Source organism: Nycticebus coucang, chromosome 12, assembly GCF_027406575.1.
Source record: "Nycticebus coucang isolate mNycCou1 chromosome 12, mNycCou1.pri, whole genome shotgun sequence".
In the NCBI taxonomy this organism is placed as follows: Eukaryota; Metazoa; Chordata; class Mammalia; order Primates; family Lorisidae; genus Nycticebus; species Nycticebus coucang.
Window position 1 is genome coordinate 53,987,595 of NC_069791.1, and position 14,866 is coordinate 54,002,460.

The following is a 14,866-nucleotide window of genomic DNA, read 5'->3' on the forward strand; positions in this document are numbered from 1 at the left end:
ATACTGTATTTACAGTTCTGCATCCTTTTTATACAACATTATAAGAAACATCACCACCATCCTTTGAAAACATTACATATTTAGTCCATAAGTATTTATCACATAGTTCCTATGTGTGTTGAATGGGTGGGTCTCAACATGCACAACCATTTATTTATTGTCGGACACTTAAAATAGTCCACTTCCCTCCCCCCCCCCCTTTTTTTTGCCAGATCATGCTGACTGTGTTTATTCTGACTACTTCCTTAAGGTGGATTCTGACATGTGAAATCATTATTTCCAGTTCGATAGATGAAAACTGGCATTTCATGGTTTCAGTGATGACTTTTAGCCTGACCTCAGTGGGATTTTTTGAGCCTCACATAGGCAGGGCAGGACCTGAAAGCTCAGGAGGAGGCCTCAGCTTCCTCCTTAGTTCTGTGTTTGGGGCTTTAGCTATTTTATTTATTTCTTTATTTTGGCTTTTGCTATTTTCGAAAACACCATTGGTCAGATGAGCTTCTTGTGAGCTAGATGCACAGGCTGTGGCAATGACTCTTTCAGGCGGTGCTACAGGGGAGCATCTCTCCCTCAGCTCTGTGAAGCTTGCAGGTGGGGCTGTGGCGAGACCACGAGGAGTCCCTTACAAACAGGGCAGCAGTGGCCGGAGCCAGGAGGTCATGTAGGTGTCCCCATGCCCTTGGGGGCAAGGGGCAAGTGTTCTACACCTGTGTTTTCCATGGCACTCAGCTCAGTGTCATGCTCAATGTGAGGGCTTACTAAAATAGATGTGGAGTGGACGGTCAGCAGGAGACAGCCATTTCTGACAGAACGGTTCAGGGTGAACATTCCTGCCTCGATTAAAAAGAAGCTAACTACATATTTTTGCTTTTACTTTTTTAGACTCACAGTTGATGCCTTAGAATTTGGGGCTCGAGTATGTGTGTGTAACAACAGTTCTAGAACACATCTAGGCTTCAATGTGGAATGAAATAATGCTGCCTGGAATCACGTGGCCTCCCTTTTACCTTGCATGTCCATTGCAGTATGACCAAGGCAGCAAAGAGAAAGCTAGAGGCCACCCCAGTGCTGCCCTGCAGGAGAGAGAGGCTGTGACTTGCAAGCCTGCTAACTCCCCACCTGTGTCCTCTGCTGTTCCCAAGGAGCCACTGTGACTTCTGGGTCTGGGGAAGTCCAGCTCTAGAACCCCGTCTTAATGTAGGTTTCTAAACACAGTAGAACCTCTGTAAGTTGACAACCCAGGGTACTATAACAAACTGATTAGCATAAAGAGCTGGTCAACATAAGGAACTAGACCTATTGTACTGTTATATACACATGGTACGTGTCCAATTTATGAAAAGAGGTGGTCAATGTAGGGAGTTGGTTAACCACAGAGGTTCTACTGCATATAAAAACCTACGGCCTCTTTTGGTCTGTGTATTCTTCCTCTTTTCCTTCAAAATACTGGTCTCTCCCAAGACAGTGTAGCCCCTGTCTCCCTCTTGAGAGCCTTTAGACTAGCCCAACCAGTGTGTAGCCTTGCTCAGGCCTGCCTCAGTTGGCCCTATGCTAGCTCAACATCCTTCACTGGTCAGGAGGGGGTCGAGAAGGCCTCCTGGGTTTGGGAGAGTGGTGGTAAGCCCCGTCTAGGTAGGTCAGAATAAAATGTTAAATCACCCGAGATGTGAGTCCTCCATCACCTCCCAGACAAAAACGGAGAGACCAGGCCCCGACCTAAAACATACACTGAAAGGATGGTACTGGACTTAGAGGGCTGTTAGTGCAGCAGTTGGGAGCTTTAGACTGAGTGGGGGAATTGTTCTTCTTCCTTTTTTTTTTCCTGAGATAGAGTCTCACTCTGCACCCTGGGTAGAGTGCTATAGTATAGCTCACAGCAACTTCAAATTCTTGGGCTCAAGTGATGCTTTTGCTTCAGCCTCCCTCACAGCTTAGGACTACAGATGCCCACCACAATGTCTGGCTATTTTTAGAAATGGGAGTCTTGCTCTTGCTCAGGCTGTTCTCAAATTCCTAAGCTCAAGTGATCCACTGGCCTTGGCCTCCCAGGATGCTAGGATTACAGGTATGAGCCTCTAGAAGAGCCCGGTCTCTTCTAGAATTTTTCACGTGCATTTCTCTGTTGGCTAATGATACAGAATATCTTATGTACTCATAGGCCATATCTTCTTTTGTGAAGTGTTTGAGATTTTTGCCATTTTTAAATCAGATATTTGCTCTTTTACTATTGAGTTATGGGAGTTTTTTCTATAGTATAGATGCTAGTCCCTTGGAAGATAATCTGTTTTCTCTTAGTCAATAGTCTGGCTTGGATTTTTCTTAACTGTGTCTTTTGAAGAAGATCAGAAATTTAAATTTTGGTAAAGTCTAGTTTATCAGTGTTTGCTTGTAATGGGTAGTGCTTTTTGTGTCTTGTTTAAGGAATCTTTTTGTATTTCAAAGGCATGAAGATATTCTATGTGTTCTTTTAGGAGCTTTATAGTACAGTTTTATAATTATATCTGTGTTCTACTAGGAATTATTATAGATGATGTAGAGGTTGAGGATTACTTTTTTCTTCCATGTGGATATCCAGTGGTTCTAACACCATTTGTTGAAAAAGTATCCTTTCCCTCATTGAATTATGTTGGTGTTTTTGTAAAAAAACAAATTGTGTATGTATGAACCTATTGGTAGACTCTTTTTTTCCCGATCCTTTGATTAATTTCTTTATCCTTAAGGTCACACCACTGACGGTTATGGTAGCTTTATAGTAAGTCTTAAAATTAGATAGTGTAAATCCTTTAACTTTGTTCTTTGTTAAGACAGTTTTGGCTACTTTATGTCCTCACAATTTCCATATATCCGTTTAGAGTCAACTTGTTTATTTTTATTAAAAAATGTTTAAAGTGTGCTGGATTGTACTGAATGTACAAGTTAATCTTGAGACAGTGGACATCTTGATGATACCGAGTTTTTCAATCAATGCAGAGTGTGTCTCTTCATTTACTGAGGTTTTGGTCTCAGTCCGTTTTGCTTCTAGAACAAAATACCTGAGACTGTGTAATTTATTTATTTATTTATATTTTTTTAGAGACAGAATCTCACTTTGTTGCCCTCGGTAGAGTGCCGTGGTGTCACAGCTCACAGCAACCCACCAGCTCTTGGGCTTAGAGGATTCTCTTGCCTCAGCCTCCCGAGCAGCTGGGACGACAGGCGCCTGCTACACCTGGCTATTTTTTTTGTTGCAGTTTGGCTGGGCACCCTCGGTATATGGGGCCGGCATCCTACTCACTGAGCCACAGGTGTCGCCCGAGACTGTGTCATTTATAAGACCAGAAATTTGGTTTTTCACCATTCTGGAGCCTGAGAGGTCCAAGATTCAAGTGCAGCAGACCTGGGGAAGGCAGGTTCTTCAGGGGCAGTGCTTTCCCACAGCGCCCCCGTGTGGCAGAGCGCTCACAACTTAGTCATTTCCCATAGACCTCACCTCTTAATAGCATCACATTAGGGCTTAAATCCCAACACATGAAACTTGGAGGGCCACCTGCATTCAACCATAGCAATCTTCTTTAGTTTTTCTCTGCAGTGATTTGTGTTTTTTTGTGTAGATGTCTTGCACATATTTTATGAAACTTATTCCCCTTGTATTTTAAGTTTGGGAATGATACTGTCAATGGAACTTAAAAAAAAAATTTATGTTTTAATTGTTGTTTTATACAATTAACTTTTTTTTGAGATAGAGTCTCACTATGTTGTCCTCAGTAGAGTGCTGAGTGCTGTGGCATCACAGTTCGCAGCAACCTCAACCTCTTGGGCTTAAGCGACTCTCTTGCCTCAGCCTCCCAAGTAGCTGAGACTATAGGCGCCCATCACAACGCCTGGCTATTTTTTTGTTGTAGTTGTCATTGTCGTTTAGCAGGCCTGAGCCGGGTCCGAACCCACCAGCCCTGGTGTATGTGGCTGGCACCGTAACCACGGAGGTACGGGTGCTGAGTCGTATACAATTAATTTATTTTCATTGCTTTTGTATTCTGCAGTTTTGCTGAATTCGCTTACTAGTTGTAGTAGCTTTTTTTTTTGAGGGTGCAGATTTCTAAGGATATATTACATAAACAATTTATGACACCTTCAAATACAGAGCCTTTTTCTGTATTCTTTTGCAAAATCTTTATACCTTTTGTTTATTTTTCTTGCTTACCATGTTGCCTATACCTCCAGTACAATAATGAATAGAAATGATGTGAGTATTGTGTTAGTATCAATTCATTATATATGATATAATTGTTAAGTCCTTTATCAGATTGAAGAAGTTCCCTTCTCTTCTTTTCATGCTGAGAGTTTTATAATGAGTGTTTTTTGAATTTTGTACGTACTAAGGTGGCCATGTGGTTTTCCCTTTAAGTCTATTAACATGAGGAATTGCATAGATTGATTTCAAACGGTGAGCCAACCTTTCATTCTTTTGGTAACTCCCATTTGGTCCTGGTATGTTAAGTTGTTTGAAATCTACTGCTATATCCATTTGCTAATATTTTGTTGTTATCTATGATTTTCATGTCTATGATCAAGAATGACAGGTATCTAACTTTCTTTGCTTGTAATCTTGTAATACGTTTTTAGAGTTTTTTAGTAGGGTTATCTTGGATCCAATGAAATGCAGAGAACATTTTATTTTCTTGAATAGTCTAGCTAGAGATTTGTCATGTTTATTAATTTTTTGAAACTCCAATTTTTACCTTTGCTGTTTTCCTTTTATATTATTCTTTTCTATCCTATTGATTTCTGCCCTTTTTAAACAATTTTATGTCTTCTAATGACTTTGGGTTTACTTTCTTTTACTGCCTTCTCCATGTGGAAACCTAGATCATGATTTTCTAAGATAAGCATTTAAAAAATTAATTTCTCTGTAAGGTTTGCTTTTGCTGCACTCCGTAGATTTTAATACATATATTTTTATTATCTCTGGTTCAAAATATTTTCTATTTTCACTGTGATTTATTCTTTGATTCATGGATTATTTAGAAGTATTTTATTTAATTTCCAAATCTTTGGGGAGAGTTTCTAAATACCTTATTATACTGGTATCACCACACATGAGTTACGTGTTGTTCCATGACCTTGCTAGGTAATAGGAACTTTTCAGCTCCATTATAATCTTACGGGGTACAGTTACATATTCAGTCTGTTGTTGACCAAAACATTGCCATATAACTCATGACCATATAATAAACCACTTGATACTATTCCACTGGTCCCTGGGGCTCTGTATACTTTTTCTCATTTTTTTTCCTCTCTGTGTTTCAGTTTGGACAGCACAGGTCAGTCTTAAAATTCATTGATCCTTTATTTTCTTCTGTCTTATCTGCAGTTAATCCAATCCAGTGAATTTTTGATTTAGCGTATTATATTTTCTACTTCTAGGATTTCCAGTTAATTATTATTACTTTTTTTTTTTTAAGATTCCAGGGTGTTTCTAAAACTCTCCATTTTTTTTCCATTCTATTCTTCATTCCCTTTAGACTTGCCATATTTATCATAGTTATTTTAAAGTTCTTGCTTATGAGTTGCAATGTAAAGGTCATTTGTGTATTTATTTCTATTGAATGGCTATTCTCTTGGTGTAGATGAAATTTTTCTATTTCTTTGCATGAAATTCTTTTACTATGTATTAGGCATTGGTGGAAGATAATGTTGAAGAGACTCTTACTTCTGCTTTTTTTTGTAATGAAGGTTAAGTTTGGTTCTAGCAGGTGGCGGTTCACTTTGAACCAAAGGAGGCTTAGTTTTTTTTTGTAGAGACAGAGTCTCACTGTACTGCCCTTGGGTAGAGTGCCGTGGCGTCACACGGCTCACAGCAACCTCTAAATCTTGGGCTTACACAATTCTCCTGCCTCAGCCTCCCAAGCAGCTGGGACTACAGGCGCCCACCACAACACCTGGCTATTTTTTTTATTGTTGTTGCAGTTTGGCCGGGGCTGGGTTTGAACCCGCCACCCTCGGCATATGGGGCCGGCGCCCTACTCCTTGAGCCACAGGCTTAGTTTTAAAAGTACATTGGAGAGGGTTTATTTCAGCATTTCTCTAAGCCCTGGGTTGAATATTTTAGTCCTAAGACATAGTCTTTATTCTTGTGCAAATTTCAGTGGAAACCTGAAGTGTTTAGCCCCTTTAGCTTGGTAGGATTTAAACTCCAAACTCTGTTGCCTCTGTAGTGTGTGGCAGCTGAAATTTCTGCTCAGCTCTTTTAGCCATCCAGCTATTGTTTTGTCCTGAGGCTCCCTTGTATATATATAATTAAGAGGCCAGCCAAAGATCTGAGAGGAGTTTATACGGAGATTTTATAACTTCCTCTTTTCTGAGGGGTTTCCATTTAGTTTCCAGCTATTCTAGCAGTTGCAAACTCTTCAGACAAATACAGCCACAGTTTTCTGCTTGAGTTCCAGATGTCCAGAGCCATACAGATGGCCTTCATGGGAAAAGTGGTTTAAACCTGTATCTTGTCCATTATGGCTCCTTCTCTCAAGGCTCAAATAACCAGCCTACAGTTTACTCCTGATTTTGGTAATCCTCCACTGCCTCAAAAACGTTATTTCGAATACTTTGTCACTAGTTTCTAATTGTGTGCATGGAGATTAGCCTAGTACGTGCTGCTGTGTAATTACTAGAACCATAACTTCATCAGAGCTTTTTAAAGAGTGACACGACTAGACTTCTGTTTTAAGAAGGCCATTCTGGAAGATGTGTAGTAACCTGCATGGGGGCAGGGGTGGAAGCAAGAAGAGAAAATAAGACAATTAGTAGAGCCCAGGGTAGATGACGATTGCTTAGAGTAGGTGATGACAGAGGATGCTGGTTATGACCAGCAGTGAGGAGTTTGAGATACATTGTGGGCAGCATTTGGTGGTGAGGGTTGATGAGAAAGAGGGAGGAGTCAGGGCTAACCCCTCAGATTTCCAGTCTGAGCAACTGGTGATGACATCATTTAACCCAATAGGAAAGACTGGGGAAAGATGAGATTTGGGGCAAAAATCAAGCTTCCTTTTGGATATAAGTCTCAAGGTGACTATAAAACAAACACCTGCCTAGTCAGCAATTGAATTTTTAAGTCTGGAGCTCAGGGGAGAGGTCTAATTTAATGGTCTGGCTGCTGCAACTTGAGTGAGATGCACAGATGTGGTGGGAAGGAATGCTACCTGCGGGAGTGAGCACTGACAAAGCTTGTTAGAGCTGCATGCTGACTCCCCAAGTTCCAGGTTAAGCTGCTAAATAGAAGAGATGACAGACCTGCAAGGTAAGTCTTCTCAGAAATGGGATGTTCTGGGAGGTTAACTGTGGTTGCTGTTCCCCTCCCGATATAGGGTTATGAGGAAGAAAAGAATCCAGGCGAATGCTGTGGGAGGTGTTTGCCTGTAGCTTGTACCATTCAGCTAACAGGAGGACAGATCATGACACTGAAGGTAGGAACAAGCTGAACTTGGAGGTTCCCTTTCGTATCACCATCTTGTTTCCTATTTTGGAATCTTCTTTTCAAGGAAGAAGGACTAAGTTTGGTTCAATATTGTCTGCTTTTGCCACCTCTTTCTGTCTTTGTAGAGAAAAGATGGCTGACTTATGAAAGGCACAGATTTTTCTCTTTGATTTAGTTATTTTGTTGCTCTTATACACAGAAGTATAGTTGGTATATAGTCTCATGATTACAGGAGTTGGTTGACCTGTAAGAGCTTCTCTCCAGTTGAGATTCTGTAAGACCAGTCAGGTGGGCCATCAGGGTGAAATAAACTCTCATCTATGAAGGTCAGATCTAGCAGGTGGGCTGGGAGGTGGAGCCCCTGGTTCATCTCCAGTTTAGTGCTCAAGTAGCTAGTTTACTATTTCTGTGTCTCGGTCCTTTAACCATTTAAATGATCCATATAGTGGGAGGATTCTCTACCTTTATGCAGCCATATTCATAGTAAACAAGTCATAAAACTGGTACCCACTTTGGTTCTGTGTTTTGGGTGTGGGAACTTTCTGTACTGTCTGATTGTTCCACATTTCTCCAAATTGCTTCAGCAACTCCAAGGCCATGGTTTGAGGTGGCTTTGTAAACCAAATACTGTCTTTGAATCTGCTCTGCGAACTCCCCTTCTTTTCTTTCTAGCGTGATGAAACACTGCAGGATGGCTGTGACAGTCACTTCTGCCAGGTCAACGAGAAAGGAGAGTACATCTGGGAGAAGAGGGTCACTGGCTGTCCACCTTTTGATAAACACATGTGTCTGGCTGAAGGAGTGAGTAGTCACAGCTCAGACCCTGATTTCCTCTTGACTTTCTCAATCCTAGACTCTAAGAACAAGGTCCTTCTGCACAGTGTGGGGCTCAGCTTTGATGGGACTCCCCAGTGTCCAAGGAAGATCTCTGACTTGGTTTAAGAACTGATGAAATTACAAGATCAAAACCCAATGGAGAGACTTTTCTACAGTATAAGATGCTTAAAAAATCTTTCCCTTGAGGGAAGCTGAATCTGTGATCCTTAAATAGGAAAGTGAGAGATCAAACTGATTTCCAGTCTCTCTGGGAATGATGATCCTGGTGACTCAATTAGGAGGGAATTTAGAATGATCAAAATTGTTTCAGCCTGGTCAGATAGGGTGGTCCATCTGTTCACGTTTGTGATATAAAGGCATGGTTTACACCTAGAGACTTATGCTTAGGGCTGTGATATCAGACCTAGAAGCTGGCTTGGAGTAACCTGAAATCTTGCCACTGTGTACTATTTGTGCCTAACTGGGGCCTTTATTGTTTTCTTAGGGGAAAATTATAAAAATTCCAGGCACCTGTTGTGACACATGTGAGTACATTACTATCTTCTCATAAATGGGATGTTCTGTTTATCCTAAAGCCTGTTAGACCAAGCCCATTAGACCAGCCATATTTCTTGATCACTGGCCAGTCATTACATTTAATCTTACAAGGAAAAGCCTCCTCTCATTAGGTGTCATTAGACAGTCCTCTGCTCAAACCCCATGGTCATAAAACTGGTGCCCCACTTTGGTTCTGTGTTCTAGGTGTGGGAATTTTATGTACTGTCTCATTGTTCCACACTTCTCCAAATTGCTTCAGCAACTCCAAGGCCATGGTTTGAGGTGGCTTTGTAAACCAATGCCCATGGAACAGTCTCTTTCCCCTTTTCTTCAAACTCCTTCCCGTCTCTGGTCTCTTGTGTGCATTTCCCCTCATGGAGTCTTTGGTTGCTCATAGTCCTATTATGGGGGAATATCTCCCCTCTACAACCAGAGCTCCCTGAAGACAGAGACCCTTGATCCCTGACCTTGACAGAGTAGATACGCAACATGTATCTATTCATGAGTGTGCTGCAGCTCTGATCGTGCAGAGCGGATGCTCAATACATACCTGTTCATGAATGAGATGCATCTGTCTTGAAGAGAAAGAGAAGATACCAGCTGGCTAGCGATAGCTCACTGTGTGCTGTGGGCTGCAGGGACCATAAAATGCCCTCTTAAGGATTCATAAGGCTAGTTTATTACCTCCTCTTCTTCACTCTCAGCTCCTTTTTCCACTTTTTGAGACCAAACCTGTCCAGGCCAGAGAGCTGTGGTCAGCCTAGCTCACAGCAACCTCAAACTCCTGGGCTTAAGCAATCCTCCAGCCTTAGCATCCCAGGTAGCTGGACTATAGGTGCCCGAAATAACACCCAGCTAATTTATCTATTTTTAATAGAGATGGGGTCTTGCTCTTATTGGTCTCAAACTGCTGAGCTCAAGGCATGGATCCTCCTGCCTGAGCTTCTCACAGTGTAAGATGACAGGTATGAACCACCATGCCCAGCCTCAGCGTCTCTAAATGTTGCAGTTATATCATGCTGAGTGGTACTAATCACTCATAGCAAGAGCTTTGGAGATGGGGCTCACAAGTCTGTACATTGAAAGCATTCTTTCCACACATTCTTGTGTTCATAAACATAAGTGAGTTTCAGAATCCCAATGCTAATATTGTATTTTCTGAATATACAGTTACTTGTGCAGACTAATAATTTTTTTAGTTTTTTTTTCTTTTTGAGACAGAGTCTCACTATGTTGCCCTTGGCAGAGTGCTGTGGCATCCCAGCTCACAGCAACTTCAAACTCTTGGGCTTAAGCGATTCTCTAGCGTCAGCCTCCCAGTAGCTGGGACTACGGGTGCCCGCCACAACCCCCAGCTATTTTTTGTTGCAGTTGTCATTGTTGTTTAGTTGGCCCAGACTGGGCTTGAACTCGCCAGCCTCAGTGTATGTGGCTGGCACCATAACCGTTGTGCTACGGGTACCAAGCCTTTTTTTTTTTTTTTTTTAATTTTGACTTTGGGTTTATAGACCTTTGCTTATTTTCAGGTAGGAAAAGGAAGAGTGAACACATGAATACCTTCAGTATTCAATCATTCATTCTTTTTTTTTTTTTTTAGCAAGTCCATTGCTTAGCAATTCATTCTTTTCTTGCTGGCTTACTCCAATAGCCTCTATAATTGCTGTAACCAAATCTCAGGTTGATGAAATATTCTGAATACAGTTCTTTCTATGATTCCCATCTGAATGGTTTAAGAATGTGAAGTCAGGAAGCTGTCAGAGAAGATGAATTCTCTCTAAGCACAGTGCACATGGAAACTGGTTAAGAGACTGTTATCTACAAAAGCACCAAAAGGGGCCTCTGAGACCTTTAATAAGGAAAATAAGCCAGGCTTAGGGATTTAAATCTATGGCAAAAATAATATAGTATGTTGGCCTAAATATGTTTTTCTTATTTATCCTGTTAATGTAGTTGGCAGGCTTTACCTTCAAAATGAAATTATTTAGAAAATTGGGAGGCAGAGTAATATGTAGTTGGGTTCGATTTAGATTTGGAGCCATCTGAGAATGGAAACTCCTAGTGTTCAGATGGGAATGGTGAGCTGGAATTAAATTTTTGAATTCTCAGTGGGCCAAGCAGAGATTTAGGTCTGAATGCCACTGGCTCCTGTATGTAAGGAAACTCATGCCAGCAACCTGGAGATAGCAGTACCCAAAAAGGAGACTTCAGAGGCTCTTTGGGATCTTCTGGGCCCCTATGTGGCCATGGCATTTGATTTTCCTCTTAACCAAAGGCAGGGATGCATAGATAATAATTGCCTTTACTGGCAAGATCATTGCCCATTAGCTTCTGGATATGGTTATAAGGACACGAGGGCTGTTCCAGCCATTATGGATTTTAGAGTCTACGATTATATGAAAGCAAGTCTCACTCATCTATATCACCAAAGTGTAGTGAATCTAGCCTCTTCTTGCAATTAAAATTTTACCATTAAGTGAGTTAAATCCACCAGTAATGACATCTCTGAACATGAAGGGCTTGAAGCAGCTGTGGTGACCAGGATAACTTCATTCTCTGTCTGTGGCTGGCTCCTGTTACTTATTTATTATGAAACAGACAAATTTCCAGTCCAGTGAGGGCACTACTGGCTCAGACAGACCCCAAGTTTCCCTCTTACCTGTCCTTAGGTGAGGAGCCCGAATGCAAAGACATCAGGGCCCGGCTGCAGTATGTCAAGGTGGGGAGCTGTAAGTCTGAGGAAGAAGTTGACATTCACTACTGCCAAGTAAGGGCCTCTGACTTCAAGAAGGCCTGGGTGGGGAGGGCTGAGTCCCTTTGTTTGGACACATCTCTTTAATTACATTACAAAAAGATCACAGAGAGGAGAAGGGAAAGAAACCGAAAGTATTTTTTCTTCTAAGTAAATGTTTTATTGAAGTAACTGGGAACTTTTGATCCTAGAGGGGGAAAATAACTGAGGAAAGACTCAACCAAGTCCTTAAAGAGAACAGAGTTATTTATAGAAGACAGGGACTGCGTTTTCTAAAGATCAATCAAATATTCATAAAAAATGGCAGCTAGAGGGATCTGGGTGTGATATCACCATAGAATAGAGGAAATGTCAGACATCCCTGAGAGCTGCCTTTACAAATTGCCCACCTGTCCTGGGTGTCTGTGGGTGAGGCCCTGCTTGGAGGGATGGGGAGGGTGCAGGCTGCCCCAGAGTCCTGCCCACTCAGGGGTACCCACCACTGCGCCTCCCTGCCCTTTCTGCCCCCTTGCAGGGCAAATGTGCCAGCAAAGCTTTGTACTCCATCGACACTGAGGACGTGCAGGACCACTGCTCCTGCTGCTCCCCGACGCGGACGGAGCCCATGCGGGTGCCTCTGCACTGCACCAATGGCTCTGTGGTGTACCATGAGATCCTCAATGCCATGGCGTGCACGTGCTCCCCCAGAAAGTGCAGCAAGTGAGGCGTCCTGCAGCTGCTGGTTGCCTCAGCCCCACCAGCCAGAGTTGTCCTCTGCATGTTCTGCCCTAGTGCCCTCCTGGGCCCACAATAAAGGCCACGCTGTCATCTTGCAAAAGGCTTCTGGTGCACTGTGTCTTCTGGCGGAGATGGTAACTGTAGGCTGAAGCTGAGTTCTGAGCCTGGCTCTGGGCGGGGTGCATCACAGGCTCCCTCTGGGAGCACTCCAGCCCCAGTGTCTGTGGGAGGTACTACCAACCTTTGGGGGAAAGAATGGTGTCTTCGCCTCCATGGGGGTGGGCAGGGCATAGCATGCTTCTTCAGAAACTCAGCACAGTGGACTGAAGAAAAAGGGATTCATTCAAGAATGCTGGGTTCTCCAAGCAGTGACTCAGGGGCTTCTGACCATAGCAGAGGGGTGGATCCTGGAGCCAGGGTTCTCTTGAGGTAGATACAACTATTGTCAGAGGGGCTGACAGGGTAGAGAGGGTGTTTAACCAAGTGTGCAAGGGTTTCTTTGAGCCATTGGCTGATGAAATCCTGTGTACCCTTAGTGGCCTCTGTAGGAAGGGAGAGGTGCTGAGGACTGAGGGGGACCTGGAAACAGGTGCTGGCAGGTGCAGCAGCATTGCGGCATCATGGACCCAGCCATGGGGTTGAGCCCCAGGCTAGGATGCAGACCTGGACTCCACCTGTGGCCCTTGCTCAACTGTGTGGCTTTAAACAAAACAAGCCCTCTCTCATGGTTTTCAGACTCAATTTCCTTTTGTGGAAAGCACAAATATTAGTTTCAGTCATGGGATGCTAAGGATAAAGAACTTCAGCCTAGCATAAAGCCTGGAAGTCCTTCGGTAAGTATAAGTTGTTCTATTAATAACATTTATAAAACAAGTTTACACATACATACTAGCAAAGTGGTAGAGACTCTAGTTGGGGAGAGAACACCCATGAGAATGAAGGGGACATCCTGGACGTAATAGGAAATTAATGGATTTTCATTCCACATTCGTATAACACGGGAGAGACTCAACTCACGGAGAACACTGGATGGTGGAGCTGGACAGGTTTTAGACATCATCTAATCCACTGTCCCTCCTCCATCCCTGTACAAATGATGAAAACAACTCAGAGAACTCAAGTGACTTGCCAAAGGTCACACAGCTGCTTGGGTGGGAGGGCCAGGTTCAGAACCCAGGTGTCTGGATACCTAGACGAGAACCCTCAGGACACTCCACCAGGGCCACACGATCTGCTGCTTATGGATTCTTTCCTTGCTACCATGGAAACCAGCGGCCACTGCATTTCTAAGTCTCCACCTTTTCTGTTATCATCTAGGATTAACTTGAAGAGAAGCTGCCTTACAGCAAAATGGCTTTGATTATGTTGGGTAGGTTTAGTGGGCAGTTCAGTGGGATAGAGGGAAGAAAGAATGGATAGAAATTTTATATAACTACTCAATAATTCAAAGGTTATCATCTCTCCATCCATCACCCTGCCCACAACTTTGAGTAGCCTCTGAGGTCTCACTTAGTAGGAAACCAGATCCAGGGACAGGGAATTAACTGTCATTCTTCTGACTGATCACCTAACACTCTAGCTGGGGACAAGGTGCTCCTGGAGGCCTCAGACACAGGGAAACTCAGCAGGGAGCAACCTCTTCGGCATAAATTGTCAATTTCCTATTGACTGTGCTTTGCTAGCCCGAGTGGCTCATGTTTGCTGATGTGACTGTTTACTATCAATAAAAAAGCTAACTCAGGAAAATTGTATGTTTTGATTAAGAAAAATAAAAACAATGTTAGGGAGCTGGGTAAAAAGGATGCAGAAAGAGAAACTGGTGCAAGCAGAGTGTGTGTGAGTGTCTCAGCAGTCTTCCTTTATTTATAGATATTCCAAAGGCAGGGTCATCTTTGCGTTTGCTCACCCTCAGATGAAACAGCATCCCCCAAAGTGAGTGTTTTAGGGGGAGTCTCATGGAAGGAGTATACAGGGATTAGGAAAGTGCTGGAAAAGAGGAGAAAGGGAATGGTGGAGGAGCAATAGCCACAGTGTTCTTTTTCTTTTTGAGACAGAGCCTTGAGCTGTCATCTTGGGTAGAGTGCTGTGGCATTGCAGCTCACAGCCACCTCCAACTCCTGGGTTCAAGAGAGTCTCCTGCCTCTACCTCCCAAGAAGCTGGGACTACAGGCACCCGCCACAACGCCCAGCTATTTTTTGGTTGCAGCCGTCATTGTTGTTTGGTGGGCCCAGGCTGGATTTGAACCGCCAGCACCTGTGGCTGGTGCCTTAGCTGCTTGAGCCACAGGTGCTGAGCCGGCCACAGTGTTCTTAATTCTTCTGAGATCGAAAAGACATGGAGAAGGGTCCCAGTATTAAGTGAGGAGAAGGGCATTGTTAAGGAAAGAAGGGAATAGCAAAATGTAACAAGCCCTAGGCTTGGGACCTGCTCTGGGACCCTGGCATCCTGGGAGTGACAGATTATTTGACTCTAACATTTCAGCATCTTCATCTGTAAAATGGGTACATTGTAGTAATCACCTCATAGAATTATTGTTAGTATTAAAATAAGGACCATAGGTAAAGCGCCCTGAGAG

The 14,866-nt window shown here is 43.1% G+C and overlaps 1 protein-coding gene across 2 annotated transcripts in view; it reads left to right on the forward strand.

Annotated features, from left to right (window-relative positions):
* Window positions 1–12,392, forward strand: part of VWF (von Willebrand factor) — a 167,687-nt gene extending 155,295 nt beyond the window's left edge. For both annotated transcript variants that reach the window (XM_053554967.1, XM_053554968.1), the window contains 5 exons: window positions 7,341–7,439; window positions 8,123–8,251; window positions 8,772–8,811; window positions 11,491–11,588; window positions 12,088–12,392. In XM_053554967.1, coding sequence (XP_053410942.1) covers window positions 7,341–7,439; window positions 8,123–8,251; window positions 8,772–8,811; window positions 11,491–11,588; window positions 12,088–12,276 — 555 coding nt within the window. In that variant the 3' untranslated portion in view covers window positions 12,277–12,392. The remainder of the gene's footprint in view (window positions 1–7,340; window positions 7,440–8,122; window positions 8,252–8,771; window positions 8,812–11,490; window positions 11,589–12,087) is intronic.
* Window positions 12,393–14,866: the final 2,474 nt, after the last annotated feature.